At 37.1% G+C, this 15965-nt stretch overlaps 1 protein-coding gene across 1 annotated transcript; it reads left to right on the top strand.

The window, feature by feature from the left end:
- The first annotated feature begins 1550 nt into the window (after nt 1-1550).
- Nucleotides 1551-12005, top strand: chia.1 (chitinase, acidic.1). The gene is made up of 12 exons (XM_007228563.4): nt 1551-1580; nt 2985-3048; nt 3168-3197; nt 4029-4233; nt 5673-5729; nt 7224-7389; nt 7527-7651; nt 9417-9540; nt 9646-9828; nt 10608-10724; nt 10860-10986; nt 11693-12005. The coding sequence occupies exons 2-12, from the start codon at nt 3024-3026 to the stop codon at nt 11899-11901; spliced, it is 1368 nt and encodes a 455-aa protein (XP_007228625.3). The 5' UTR covers nt 1551-1580; nt 2985-3023; the 3' UTR covers nt 11902-12005.
- Nucleotides 12006-15965: the final 3960 nt, after the last annotated feature.

The raw sequence follows: 15965 nt of genomic DNA, 5'->3' as shown, positions 1-15965 counted from the left end.
ACACAGCCAAAGAAAACTACTAAAACTTGTAATACTAAAAAAAATGGAAAAATTAGTCTGGGGATGAAATTAAACAAACCAAGCCACACTCAAAGGAAAAATGTATATATAAACAAAACAAAAGAAAGGACAAAAACAACAATCTAATGACCGTTAAAATTGTATTAATACAGTTTAACAGCTGGATCAAACAGCTTCGCCAAGGAGGAAAAGAGAAACCGGAGCAGCTAAAAAGAGCTTAACGTCCCTAAAACGGAACCTGGCCTGTCCACGGCAATCACTGAATTGATTAGAGCACGCAGATCGTCACAATTGTGCCTCACTTCACCACGCCGAACCACGTAAACCTACAGGCACAGCGGCCAGAAGGTCAAGTTCACCAGAAAGAGGAGGGGTTAACCAGGGCAAACGACTCCCTAAACCCTGCCACTACCCCTTTTTATAGGGTTAGAGCGACCATCTCACCATCAATCCATCCTATCGTCCCTTGTGAATCACACGCACACTTGCGCCTATGTCTGTATGCGTGAGGTTAAAAAAAAATTCATTGAGCGGCTAAAGTAATGTGCAGTAACAGGGTGTCGGAAATGGTAGCGGCTTTATACAGTCAGAGTAATTAGTTAGATTACTCATTACTGAAAAAAGTAACGCCGTTCGTAACGCCGTTAACGCCGCTACTGGTTTATCCAGTAGCTCCTCCATACACACACAGTATTGAAGCACTGGCTGGCATGCGGGGTGTCCAAACCTTTGACCAGTAGCTGGTTTATCCAGCAGCTCTTCCATAAAAACACAGGACTGAAAACCAATGCAGTAAATGGTTTTCTTGCGCAGATTCAGCTGCTGTGTGAGACGTAATGTTGGGCCCCTCATTCATTCCGGGGAAAATTCGTAAGACAATTAAACGAAAAATGTACATCATATCGGATCATGCAGCATATTTTTGGATAGAATGCAAGTCATTCTATAAGCAGGGTGAGTTTGGTCTTCGTGGCACAAAAATTGTGACGTACATAGGCGTGCAAATTTCTCCCCATTCATTCTTAATGGGCAAAAAATCTACAACAACTAACGTTGTTTTTACGAAAACCGTACACCCAATCAAAAAGCTGTATACAAGTCAACTATGGTGCACGTAGTAGAGTCTATATCTCAAAAATTGCGGCACAAGTTAGGTAGACAAAAATCCAACAAAATAATAATAAGCATTGCCATCACACTAATTATGCACAAATAAACCTTTGTAAAGCATTCTATCCCAACTATCAGCTTTTTGCATTTTTTTTTGGTCAGTGAGTGTATATAACTTTATGAGGAGTGAACGATAAGAGTTCGCCTTTGAAGAATCGGACGACTGGCTGAGGATGATTTATGTAAGCTTACCGTAAAGTGGTACAATAATGCGTATCATAAATCTTTCTTTTGAATCGATCAGTGTATTATCAGCGTATTTCCCGCACCCCGATTAGACCTCAAACATTACTTATCACCTGTACTTTGCTACCCATTAATATTACTGAAGTATAAATGAGCCTGGACATGTTGAAGTTACCTGAGAGGACTGTCTGGGGATGAGAAAGGTAAAAAATAAATTAAATATTATATTCATTTTACATTATTTCATTGTGTAATAATGCTTGTTTACTCACATACGTTATGATAAATATTATGAATAGAGGACTGTTTAAGCGTTCTGTTAGGTTAAGGTTTTTTTTGTTATTATGTGTAACTAACTTAACAGCTGTTTAAATTGTAAGGGTTAATGTTGCCATTGCCTTGCAGAAACCTTGTATCTTCATATTAATTCGGCATCATTTAAATCTTGCAGTTGACGTTTACATTGTATCAGAATTTCACGAAGAATAAGCCAACAAAAACATCCCAAAATATCTTTAAGTTAATGTTTTTCACATTGACTTTAACTAGGAAATATGCTTAAAATGTTATATTTTTACAATAAGCAAAATTCATCATGGTATTACATACTTACATTCTTAATAACTTAATAACCATTAAAATACAAGCCTGTATTTAGTATAAGTGATTTTAATTTAGAATGTGCTGAAATTGAGGTTTTTTTTTTGAGGTTTAGCACGTTTGTCTTGACATAGAGCTCTGAAAAAAATTAAGAGACCACTTCAGTTTCTGAATCAGTTTCTCTAATTTTGCTATTTATAGATACATGTTTGAGTAAAATGAACATTGTTGCTTTATTCTATAAACTACAGACAACATTTCTCCCAAATTCCAAATAAAAATATTTTCATTTAGAGCATTATTTGCAGAAAATGAGAAATTAAAAAAAGATGCAGAGCTTTCAGACCTCAAATTTCATATTCGTAAGTATTAAGAGTTCAGAAATCAATATTTGGTGGAATAACCCTGGTTTTTAATAACATGCATCTTGGCATGTTCCCCTCCACCAGTCTTACACACTGCCTTTGGGTAACTTTCTGCCACTCATGGTGCAAAAATGTAAGCAGTTCAGTTTGGTTTGATGGCTTGTGATCATCCATCTTCCTTTTTATTTTATTTCAGAGGTTTTTAATTTGGTAAAAAAAAAAAAACGTATCTTTTTAAGTGGTCTCTTATTTTTTTCCAAAGCTGTAGAGTCCAGACAGTTAGTCATAATATATGATCTATACGTTTAACCAAGGTAGCCTGCAGGGAATGACTACACACTGATGGTTTGTGTCAGAAACTAGTGGAAAAACATCAAGGCAATTGAAATAAAAAACTAGAGACGAATCTACAAAACTCAGTTTGAATGTACAGCATATGTGGCCACAAATAATCAAAATAATAACTAAAAAAAAACGTTGAATTATGTTTGAAAATATTACATTTTATGCCAAACAGACTAGAATTTGTGTCCAACAGTTGATTGGACACCCCTTAAAAATAATGGCATACATGCTATTTGATATTATATTTTTAATTATACTTTTTACTGTACTAACTTTTCACTACATTTCTGTCTCCAGGTGCTTTTCTGAAACAGTCTGGACATATTCAACACCACCATGTCAAAAGTTACTCTCATAGCAGGTAAATATTATACTGACGACATCCTCACTTTTAGTATAAAAAGTTCTTAACATATACTACATACTGTAACTGTCCTGTTCCTTTACATTAACTCCATTTGTCTGGACTCTATTTCTCAGGACTGGGGCTCCTGCTGTCTCTTCAGATCGGTAATTATTCTTTATAAACTGTGTTTGGATTCATTTCATTTAGTATATACAAAAGTAGTGTTTGAAATACTCTAATATATCATCGATGTCCAAACATCGACATGTATCACCAGAAAGCAACCTTCTTAACTTTTGGTGAAAGTCAATGTATAAAAAGTTTATTTTAGGTAATTTTGGAGAATTTCTATTGGCCCATTCATTATTAAATTTGGACACAGTGTAAGGGATAGTTTTCGTGTTTTTATTATGTAGTAAATTTAAAATTTTGCCAAAAATTAAGATACTTGGTTTTCATTGAACAGTGACAATATAATAATATATAATATTACAATATGTTATACATTGCTAAACATTGCTAAAAAAAATAAGGGACCACTTAAAAATATAATTTATTTAGAATATAATAAATAATATAATAACAATATAATTTATTTACATTATTTTAGGTATGACAGCTCTGTATCTTTTGGTTATTTCAGACATTTTTCATTTTCTGAAAAAATAAATGCTCTAAATGACAATATTTTTATTTGAAATTTAGAAGAAATGTCTTAAATATCTATAAATAGCAAAATCAGAGAACGTGATTAAGAAACTAATGTGGTCTCTTAATTTTTTTCCAGAGCTGTATATAGGTGTGCCTAGCCAATTATATATCTCACTATATCCCTATTATTTTACCAAAAATAGGATTATATAATGTTGCACACCAATAATAATAATGAAAATAATAAAATAAAAATACTCATAATTATTTGTGGCATTTTTTTTTGCACATGTTCAGTATGTTTAATTATTATTAATGCTTATATAATACCATTCCTATTATAGTCACCTCTACCAAGCTGGTTTGCTACTTCAGCAACTGGTCCCAGTACAGGCCGGGCAGCGGACGCTTCACTCCGGTGAATGTGGACCCCTTCCTCTGCACTCATGTCGTCTACGCCCTGGCCACCATCGGCCCCAACCAGCAGATCAACACCATAGAGTGGAACGATGAGACCATGTTCAAGGACCTGAACAACCTGAAGAACATGTGAGTGAGACTGAATATTGGCTCAATGATAAATAATGATACTAAATGAGGGTTAAATGCTGTTTTAATGTCACTAGAACTTAAAGCCTGTTGTGTTGACTGTTTTTTGGACAATGCATTGTTTGAGGATCATTTGGAATAAACACAATTATTGTCATATTTGAAAAAATATATATTCCACTGATATAATAATAATTAAACTCTGCAGTATAAGACACACTTAAATACCTTTAATTTTCCCAAAAATCGACAGTGCCACTTATAATCCGGTGTGTCTTATGTATACATTTTTATCAGTCAGGTTGTAAGGAGCGGTAAAGTCACTCTGCTGAAGTACAGCGTTATAGAGGGGGTTCAGTGAAGTTTCTCCAGCCCCGAGGCTGGAGCAGCATTAGCATTAGCAGCTAACTGCAGTGCTAGCATTTTTTTCCATTCAGAGGCGAGTATAACATACTGTATTTGGAATGTTTACCGTATTAAAACCAGCTACGTGGGATAAACAACTAGCTAATATCGCCCTGGCTCACCAGAACACTCAAGGTTCCTTAGTGTAGTGCTGTAAGGCAGCTTTTACAAGCGCTAAGTGCTGCTAACCACGGCTAGTGCTGCTGCTAAGCACGGCTAGTGCTGCTGCTAAGCACGGCTAGTGCTGCTGCTAACCATGCCTAGGGCTGCTGCTAACCACGGCTAGTGCTGCTGCTAACCATACCTAGGGCTGCTGCTAACCGTGGCTAGGGCTGCTGCTAACCGTGGCTAGTGCTGCTGCTAACCACGGCTAGTGCTGCTGCTAACCACGGCTAGTGCTGCTGCCAACCATGGCTAGTGCTGCTGCCAACCATGGCTAGGGCTGCTGCTAACCACGGCTAGTGCTGCTGCTAACCACATTTTTTAAAATATTATATATCTAAGCTTACTGTAAATAAACAGAAGTGCTTTACTCACCCAAATAAACATATTTCAGGAGAGAAATCTGTGTAGATTAACATCCAGCACTCATTTGACTTTGAAAGAATGTTTTTTTTTTATTACAGTGTTGTTTACTTACTTCCTTCATCTTTCCCATTACTAGAGAAACATGGCAACAACCTTATAATACAGTGCGCCCCGTGTATGAAAATAGACCAGAAAATAGACGTTCATTAATAGTTATGCTGGCTGGTACAGGTGTCTGTTAGCTAATGTAACAGAACTGCTATCAGAAAAAAATTGGGAGAAAATTTTGGAAGATTACAAATAATTAATGGATATGGATTCAGATATATCATTCTAATCTAAACATCCATGCAAATGGGTGATATGGTGGTCAGCATCTTTATGGACATCGTACAAAACATAATTACCTAGAATATATTCCTGCACTATTTTTTTTGTCTTTATTAGTACTGACATTCTCCTCAAATTTAACCTGGCAGGTTTAACTGATGTCATTTCCTTTCCAGAAACCCTGACCTGAAGACACTGCTGACGATTGGAGGCTTGGTCAATGGAATTAGCCCGTAGGTACCACCCCAACATGATACATCCTGTAGAACATCTCACATACACTGACATACCAAAAGTCATGGGACAACAGTATGTAAATTGATCATGAAGTGTTAGTTCAGGAGATGGCTTGGGAACACCCACACTTACTTATATTATTTATAGTTGTGAGGTGTTACATTTTGAGTAAAGTTTACCACTGGCCAGAATGCTCATGGTCAATTATGGTGAATTATGGGAGTTTTGGTGTTACATGTGTACTTGGAATACATCATAAAAAGCTATGATTTATAGTTGAAACCAGAAGTCTACATACACTATAATAAAAAGACAGAATATCAGAATATACCCTTTCTGTTTTAGGTCAGTTAGGATTATTGAAATTATATATTTTTGGCAAATGCCACAATAATAAGAGAGAGAGAGATTTTTTAAAAGCCATTTTTATTACTTACTGCAAAGTCAAAAGTTTACATATATTTCATTAGTATTTGGTACCATTTCCTTTAAACTGTATGACTCTATGAGGTCAAACGTTTTGGATATCCCTTCACAAGCTTCTCACAATTGTAAATATAGTGAAATACTAAATTTTCATTAGGATTGAGATCAGGATTTTTGATGGATTTTGATGGCCACTCCAAAACATTGTTTTTCTTATCCTTAACCCACTTTGTCACCAGTTTGGCAGTATGCTTTGGGTCATTGTTTATTCGGAAGACCCATTTGAGCCCAAGTTTTAACTTCCTGGCTGATTTCTTGAGGTGTTGCTTCAGTATTGCCACATAATTTTCTTTCCTCTTGATGCAATCTATTTTGGAAAGTGCACCAGTCCCTCCTGCAGCAAAACATTCTCACAACATGATGCTGCCAAGGTATTTGTTCCTGTGTGCATTTGCAAACATTAAAGGAGATCTCCGGTGTAAAAAGAATGTTTGGTGTAGTAAAACATGATAAAAAGTACTTACCTTTGATGAATATCACACCTCCGTTCTCCCACAGCGTTCTGAGATCCAGAAACTTTAACCGTTTGTCCAAACACCCTTCAGACTGGGTGACATGGGGCATAATTTACCCCGATAAATACACTGCTTTTTCCACCGTTATTCAGGCTCAAAGTAGCTCTACACCTCCTTGCTAGAATCCGGAGAGCCCTGACATTTAAAACGAGGATTAATATTTTAAAAAGTGCACAAGAGGCTTATTAAAAACAATAGGATGTTATGGGAAGCTTCTTGTGCTTTTTTTAAAGTTATTAATGGGAAGGTTTAATCAAATTTCATGTCAGACAGTAAGAAAAAACATGCATATGTGTCTTTTTATATGTTGTATATATACTTCTAGTTTTACGTGTATATTACCACCCACAGTGGACAGTGCAGCTACTCTGTAGACACATTAAATGCAGGAGACCCCACACACACAAACACACACACACACATACACACACACACACACACATATCCAACAGGTCCCAAAACTCACTCCGCTTCTTTGGTACACCGCAGGTATATTGATATGGTGTCAACTCCAGCCAAGCGTGAGAACTTCATCCGCTCAGCGCTGATCTTCCTCCGGACTCACGGGTTTGACGGTCTGGACCTGGCCTGGGAGTTCCCGGGTCATAACGGCAGCCCCCCAGAGGACAAGCAGAGGTTTACTGCCCTGGTTCAGGTGGGTAAGATGGGTGTTGGGGTCTTTAGGGTAAGAGGGGTTAATATAGTTCATTTTTAAAAAATATATTATAGCTGTGTTATTTCGTTCAGCCTGCTTTTATATAGAGAGTGAGATTTCTTTTAAATAATTCTCAGGAATTGAGACGAGCGATTGAGCAGGAGGCTAAAGACACCAGGAAGACCCCCCTGCTGCTCTCTGCTAAAGTTGCTGCACTGAGTACCACCATCGAAGCTGCTTATGAAGTTCCTGAAGTCACCAGGTACAGTACTACTACTTATTGAGATGCTTTAGTGCACAAAAGTGTAATGACAGTGAGGTCTGCACTATATACAGTATCATCTGTTGAGGGGTTAAGGATATTTTACTGTTGAACCTAAATTTTCTTTGTTGAAAATACAAATGTAATCCCTCGGGTGGCACAACTGTCTAAGAGCCCTATTTAAACCTGGTCACTTCCTGTGACCAGTTTTTTTGATACTTAGGATACATGAAGTGACATGGTGTAAAGCTAGGTTTACAGTTTTAAGCTAGGTTAAATCAATGCACTGCATTGTTAGAAATTGTAACATATTGTTGTGCATCCTTCTTTATTTACAAAAGACAGTTTGGTGAAGCGCTCTGTCAGAGAGTCTGTTTAAACTACTGTCTGTTCAGAGAGAAAACGGACAGTGAGTTACTGTGAGCTGCAGCCAGGTTGCCAAAAAAATCCTGCCCAAAGTCTGTCTAAAACCCACAATCAGGAGCTTAAACTAGCCCTATATCTAAGGTTGCCACAGGCATTCACAACATAGTACATTTTCATTTTTAAGAGCACAATCCAAAGAAAAATATTAATTCTAAACTGCTTGAATGGCAAAAATATTTCCCTCTCAGTAAAATGATTACAAAACACTTTCTCATAATAGAAGAGACTGATTAAATTTTTAATCAAAACATGGACAAATTCAAAGTTATATCGTCGGTTAGTATTTACATCTCAATTGAAGACATTTAAGTACAATCTCCTGATAATAAAAACATCTGGCATGTGTAAATGTCTCATATAATTTGCTCTGTAATTTTTAGGTTAACATCCAGCTCTTTTTACTTTTTTATTTCGGTTTTGTTTACTTAACTTAGCTTAGATTTACAGGTTCTCGCCGTTGGTCTCTTAATTAGAAGGAAAACATGGCGACACCCCTGTGCCTTACTAGAGTCACATAATGCATCGTAAAATCCGGTGCGCTTTATGTATGAAAATAGATGTTTATTGAATCCGGTGCGCCTTATTGTGCGAAAAATACTAGTCGGCTACTAAAATAGTCATTAGTTGCAACCCTAGTGTCAAGTATAAATGCCTATATTGTTTGTAGTCAGACATACCAAGTTGCAAAAATTAATTTTAGGGAGGCTCCCTCTCCCTCTCTTTCACTAATGTGATGATTGGGGGAAAAAAGTCTCTGTCACCTGCGTGCGTGTTTGTGCTCACTTTTGGGCCACTTATTTTAGATTCCGGGAGATTTTATCTGACTTGCGAGCATCTGGAAGCCGCTATTGATATGCGGTAGACTTCCGCAACTTCCGGGAGATTGGGACATCTGTGTAGTTGAGCAAAACTCTGAAGCAAAAGTATAATAATATATATCATTGGGAGATAAGAAGATTGATCCATCGTTATGCCACAGTAACCAGTGGCTAACAATGGGTAGGATGACCCTCCCTCTCCCCACATTACATAGCATGATGCTAGTCAGAATACAAAATCATCTCCAAATGCATGCATCTGTCCAGTGGTGTTGTATTTGCCTGATCTTGAATATGAAAAGAAGGTTGAGGATTCTATCCTTTTGTGATAGTGGCCAGGAATCTCAGGTATATTTAAAATATCTTTATATATAAAATATTTCTACTAGATCCCATGTATTTATTTTCCATGTTGTAATGTGTAATATGTAATAATATACCTATTACTAATAATACCCAAAATAAAGCATTAAAGTCATATTTGTATCTCTCTCAATTTTTTCCTCTTTCTCCTGCTTCAGTGAGGTGGACTTCGTCAGCATTATGAGCTACGACTACCACGGCTCCTGGGACAAGGTTACAGGACACAACAGCCCCCTTTTCAGGAGCTCCCTCGACAGTGGAAACCACATCTTCCACAACATCGTAAGTGACTCTATAAGTAGACTCTAAAAACCAGTTCAGATTGGAGAAACTGAGAGTGAGTACTGGGTTATGAATTCTCCCCTCTTTCTCTTCCTGTGTTCTCAGGAAGCGACAGTGTCGTTCTGGATCAGTAAAGGAGCTCCGGCTGAGACTCTGCTGCTGGGTTTCCCCACGTACGGACGCACCTTTGAGCTGTCCACCTCTGCTAATGTCCTCGGAGCCCCGGCTAGTGGCCCTGCTAGCGCCGGATCCTACACTCGGGAAGCTGGATTCTGGGCCTATTATGAGGTGAGAAACTACAGGGACCTTAGTTATTCCATTATCAACACACCAGGAGACTAAGGCGTCAGCTGTCAGAGTCTGATAGAGCACAATTGGCCATGCTCTCTCTGTGTACAGTAGGTGGCGCTGATGCAGAATTGCAGAGTAGAAAGCGTGTTTGGGGGAAAGCGCAGCGACTCGGTTTTGATACATCAGCTCACAGACGCCTTGTTCTGATCGTCATCACCCTTTGAGTAAGAGAGCGCCACCTACCCACCCAGAGAGAGCAAGGCTAATTATGCTCTCTCAGGGCTCCGACAGCTGATGGCAAGCTACATGAACAGGAGTCGAACCACCGATCTCAAGATCATAGTGGGATAAAACTGTTTGAGAGTTTTGGCACGTTTCTAATGGGAAGTATGACTGAACATATATAGAAACACCTTAGTTCAGACTCTGGTGGTTCAAAATAATATAGTTCAGACTACTGTGGTACTAAGCAGTCGTATTTCAGGTATTTCAGGTTTTCCACTGAACACTGTATGTGCAGCGCTTGCCGTGTAGCTTGTTGGGACGCAGATACCTATTTTATCTTTTCCTTAAATGCCTTTTTTTTTGTCTCACCATTGAGAAATCTGTTAAAATAATTTCTATTTCACCATTAAACTCTATGAGCAAATCTTCAAGGTGCTTCTACAGTTCATTACATTGTAAATATGCATAATATTTTAGCACTAATTAATGTCTCTGTATATCTGTAATAATTAAAACAATCTTAATAACGTATTATTTTCTGATCTGCACAGATCTGCACGTTTGCAGCAGGAGGTAAAGTGGAATGGATTGACGAGCAGAGTGTGCCCTACGCCACTCAGGGAAACGCCTGGGTGGGCTACGATAACCAGGAGAGCTTTGCTGCCAAGGTAAATGACATCACATCAGCAAATTCAAGTCAAGAATGAAAACATATCAACAGGAAACCATATATATTTACAGTAATCACATCTCTTCTTCACCAATACTTACATATTCATATCCGCTGTGTCTGATTATCTCAGGTTCAGTGGCTCAACTCCATGAATCTGGGTGGAGCATCAGTGTGGTCCCTCGACTTGGACGACTTTAGAGGAGATTTTTGCTCGGAGGGAGACTATCCTCTCGTTAACCGTCTACGCAGCTCACTGGGTAAATACGCCATGCCAACTTCTATTTAAAAACTAGCCAATCACAGTTCAGTTTACTGCATGTTTGTAAAGCCCTGATCAACAGAGGTTCCTTGAGGGGAACAAACGCAAACTGCTTTCTTAGTATTGCCTCAAGGTGACAACCAAGTTGTTTTGTACTGCCAAAAAATAACCTAGCAATGGTCAGTAATCTTACTGAAACTCAATGATTACCTGTTCAACAGAAAAATAGCTAGCTCCCTCATTTCCATGGCTTCAGAACACTGTTTGCGTGCTGTTATCTATGTTTTGCAACCCTAAGTGTGTAAATGGTACAGGCAGACTCGAACATAGACATTAAGACATACGTTGACGCCTCATTACGGGCTGGAGCATAATCATGCATGGCCACCATATTGGTTTGTAATTGTACTTCAAGGACTCATCTACTATAACTGCAGTTTTTTTATGTATATAACCTAATAATCAAACTACACATCTTCTTTTACACTTTTACAGAACTTGGAGTATATGTTTTGTCTACTGACGTAGCAAAAGTCATAAGACAGGAACTACTATTATATTCCATGGACGATAAAGAGGGCTGCACTGAACTGTGGGATATGTGGGCGGGGTCTCTTGCATTGAATGTGGATGTGATTTCAGTATGTATGTTGTAGAATACTCTACACACATTATATAACTGAATCTGGACCTTCTACTTTCAGGTTTCCCTCCCAAACCGACCACCACTCGCGCCCCGACCACCACCCCCGACCCCGTGGCCAACTTCTGCTCCGGAAAACCCGACGGCCTGTACGCCAACCCGGCTGACCAGAGCACTTACTTCCAGTGCTTCCGCGGGAACACCTACCTGCACCGCTGCCAGCCGGGCCTGGTGTACGTCGACGCCTGCAAATGCTGCAACTGGCCTTAAGATCACCATGTTCCATTCATACAAACAAATTAATTAATTTCTGTTTTTTTTTTTTTTTTTAATAAAATGAATATACCTGTCAATCAATAAAAATGCATTTTGGAGATCATGTTTCATTGCTGTACTAGAATACTGGAACACTAATTTTCTGCATCTACCTTACTGTCGATGTGCTGTAAAATAGCTGCTTTTTGCCTTCAGCTTTCTATACTGTTTTTTTATATTTTATATATTTTACATACTTTAAAGAGTAAATAAACACCCTGATTTTGGCTGACTCTACTCTCACCTCAAATTTGATAAATGCAAAAAATGGACGATAAAGAGTGCTGCACTGAACTGTGGGATATGTGGGCGGGGTCTATTGCATTGAATAGGGATGTGATTTCAGTATTCAGAATACTCTACACACATTATATAATACTGAATCTGGACCTTCTACCTTCAGGTAGAAATTGAAAATGTAGTTTGGAAGGGGCGTTGGGTGATGTATGGGTTTAGAGGTAGGGTAAGAGGGAGAGCTGATTGGCTGAGCTGCAGCAGCAGCAGTGTGCCTCTGTTAGCGGTGAGACGCAGATGGTTGGACGTCAGCAGGTAGGGTGGTTGTACTGACTAATTGATTTGCATATTCTATGAGTGTCTATCTAAAGCAGTTGTTCTCTAAAGCAGTGGTTCTCAAACATTTACCACCATGAACCAGCAAAACTCAAACTAAAAACTTAAACCAGCACCTTCAAGTCATCCACATGAACATATGCAAGCAAACTATGGATAAATAATGTAATAAAGTGTAATAACACTGTTGGATATATTGATGTTACTTTAAAACATAATAAATTAATGCTAATTCCAATAGTAATGCAACAACATGAAGTTAATTACATTTGGAGAAAGTTATATTCATTTTAGAGATATAATGTTTTTAAACGACAGTACACGTTATTTCATTGTCTCCAATGAAACCAGACATTGACAGACCCAAAGATTTAGACATTCCCTGGTACCCACATGCATTTATTGTAAAATTGTTAAAGTTGTTTTTGATGCATTAAAAACATTTATTTGGTTGGGTACTACCTTAGTGTGCTTCATGTAGAACAGTTTGAGAACTACTGATCTAAAGAATCGCACAATCCACAGCTAGCTTTTTTGGTCATGTGATTGTACTATGCAAGTCAACCACAAGATCAATGAAAATGCTTTAAAGAAATTATATTTTGCTAGTAATATATGTCACATTATAAATCATGATTGTTGACACATTTATATACAATGAAAGCATATTTTTTTTCAAAACAAAAAAAAGAACACCCAGCAATACCACTTTTACCCACTGGGTGGCTACGGCCAACAGATTCTAAACCTCTGCATGAAATAAAAGAGAAAGGAGCCTAACATCATTAAATGTCTTATATTTATATTTATTCAGTATGTTACAACTGTGGCATCGGGCGGAGAAAGATTTCATTTTGTACAAAAATAATAATACTTATAAAATACATCATAGGGGTTGGTGCTTATTATTAATCTAAATTTAACATACTGAATAAGAATAAGACATTTAATGATGTTTTTGCCAGAATATTGTGTCTTTTCACTATTAATTATATTTAGACAACACAGAAATCATATCTTCCAGTTTGGGTTGGGGTGCGATATTGTAAAAAAATAAATAAATAAATAAAAACTCTATTATTTAAATATATGAGTGATTCTTAATGACGATTTTAGTAATTCGGTTCAAAAGGTGAAACTCATATATTATATAAATGTATTAGACACAGTGATCTATTTTAAGCGTTTATTTATTTTATTTTTGATGTTTATGGCTTACAGCCAATGAAAACTCAAAAATCAGTGTCTCAGAAAAATGTAATATTATATAAGACCAATTGGTACCTTTCTTATTTTTATATAAGATTGATTTGTATATTGATTAAATCAGATCAAATGATTGGATTAACCTCCTAGCCCTAGATCCAGCTTAATCACTTTTTATTATTTTTCATCCTATTACAGCCAGCTGCATTACTAGGTAGAAAATAACAAGGTGGACAATTTTAACAAAAAGTGTTATATGTACATGTGTACATGTGGTTGACCTAGTGTTGTAGACATGCTGAATTGTTCATGGTGACATTTTGTTTTGTCCCAAAGATACAGCCTCAGTTTCTATAATTCTTAAAAATATTTTAAGTGTCTTCAGTCCCCTGAGAAGTAAACAGTGTAAAGGTTACTTTCTTAAAGGGGCGAATATTGGATATGCCAAGATAACAGGGTGGACAGGGAATTCTTAAACTCCTTTAAACAGCTTGATATTTACATAAAAAATAACTAAATTAATAATTGAAATGATCAAAAACATATTTAAACCTTTAAGAAAAAACACGTTTAAAAGAATTTTATTATTCAACTTTTTAACAACTATTTATTTTAACCAGGCAGCACAGCATAATAATAATCCTCTATATTCTGAATAATGTTTATTCAGAGTAAATGATGAAAAAGTTTTGTTACACAGAGTTTGTGTGAAATTTAAATAACTATGCCGTGAAACAAAGGATATGTTACATTGATATTTACCTATAAGCAGTGAGTTTATGGTCCCACATACTTTATATTGAGTCAAACATCAATATATATATAGTGTGCATTCACTAGCTCACTCCTGCCCTCTTCTGGCAGCTTCAAGCTAATACTATATTAGTCCTCTCCGTCACTTTTTATATTTGTACTGTGATAAGAGGGTTTTTATACTATGAGAATGCTGGAGATAAATCCGAGACATGACCAAGACTTTCAGTAATCGAGTTCAGACCGAGACCTGGAGTGTCTGAGATAAAGACGAAGCCGAGACCAGACCAGTCAAAAGTTTGAATACACCTTCAATAATAAACACTGAAGTCATCCAGTCTATGAAGGAATAGATAAGGAATTATGTAGTAACTGAAAAGTGTTAAACAAACCAACATGGCTGCTCTTATCAGGGCTGTTGTTAACTTGCAGTTTCTGAGACTGGTAACTCTGATAAACATATGCTGCACAACAGAGGTAACTCCTGATCTTCCTTTCATGGGGTGGTCCTGATGAGAGCCAGTTTCATCATAATGTTTTTGATGACCTTTGCGACTGCACTTGAGGACACTTTCAAAGTTCTTGAAATGTTTCAGATTGACTGACCTTCATTTCTTAAAGTTATTTTAATTTTCTTTACTTAGTTAAGCAGTTTCTCTTATAATATGGATTAGAACATTCCTCAAATAGAGCTATTTACTGTATACCAACTCTACATCTTCACAATTTTACAACTGATGCTCTCAAACACATTAAGAGGACAGAAATTTAAATAATTAATTTTTGACAAGTTTCAGCACAGCTGTTAACTGAAAGCTCACATTCCAGGTGACTCTACCTCAAAATGCTGACTGAGAAAATTCAGCCAAGATGTGCAAAACTGTCATCTACGCAAGAGGTGCTACTGTGAAGAATGTAAAATATAAAACATATTCTGGTTTGTTTAACACTTTTTTGGTTTACTAAATAATTATATGTAAATTTCCTCATACTTTGGGTGATTTTAATCTGCAATGCAGAATTTTTTTCCAAACTTTTGACTTGTACTGTATACATTCCTGAAAAATATCGCATGTAATTATATTTCAATAAACAACACTATAACAAAATACAAATATAATTTAATCGAACCAAGGCAATGTAACTTTTAGTTATGAATGATTCCACACTAAGCTCCTGTTTGGACAACCTCTGTCCTCTTACATCTCGAGCCATTAGCTCAAACAAACCGCAGCCATGGCTTAAAAATGACACACTCAGGGAACTACGCTCCAAACTCCGAGCTGCCGAAAGAAAATGGCAAAAAACCCAAAAACAAGCAGACCTAAAAAATTACCAACTGCTCCTGGCTTCTTTCTCAGCCAACCTCACTACTGCTAAAGCTGAATTTTATCACAATAAATTCTGCTCTCTCACAGACTCCCGAAAACTATTTGCTACATTTAAATCACTACTCAACCCTCCGCCTCCTCCTCCGGCTACATGCCTTA

This window comes from Astyanax mexicanus, chromosome 24 (genome assembly GCF_023375975.1).
Source record: "Astyanax mexicanus isolate ESR-SI-001 chromosome 24, AstMex3_surface, whole genome shotgun sequence".
Classification (NCBI taxonomy): domain Eukaryota; kingdom Metazoa; phylum Chordata; class Actinopteri; order Characiformes; family Acestrorhamphidae; genus Astyanax; species Astyanax mexicanus.
This window is presented reverse-complemented; position numbering and strand designations above follow the sequence as displayed.

What these genes read in the sequence shown, in the direction of transcription:
- chia.1 (XM_007228563.4), top strand. Translation starts at nt 3,024, where the DNA reads ATGTCAAAAGTTACTCTCATAGCAG. An exon ending in GGTTTACTGCCCTGGTTCAG is followed by an intron (nt 7,390 to 7,526) that starts GTGGGTAAGATG and finishes AATAATTCTCAG; the next exon opens with GAATTGAGACGAGCGATTGA. An exon ending in GAAGTTCCTGAAGTCACCAG is followed by an intron (nt 7,652 to 9,416) that starts GTACAGTACTAC and finishes CTCCTGCTTCAG; the next exon opens with TGAGGTGGACTTCGTCAGCA.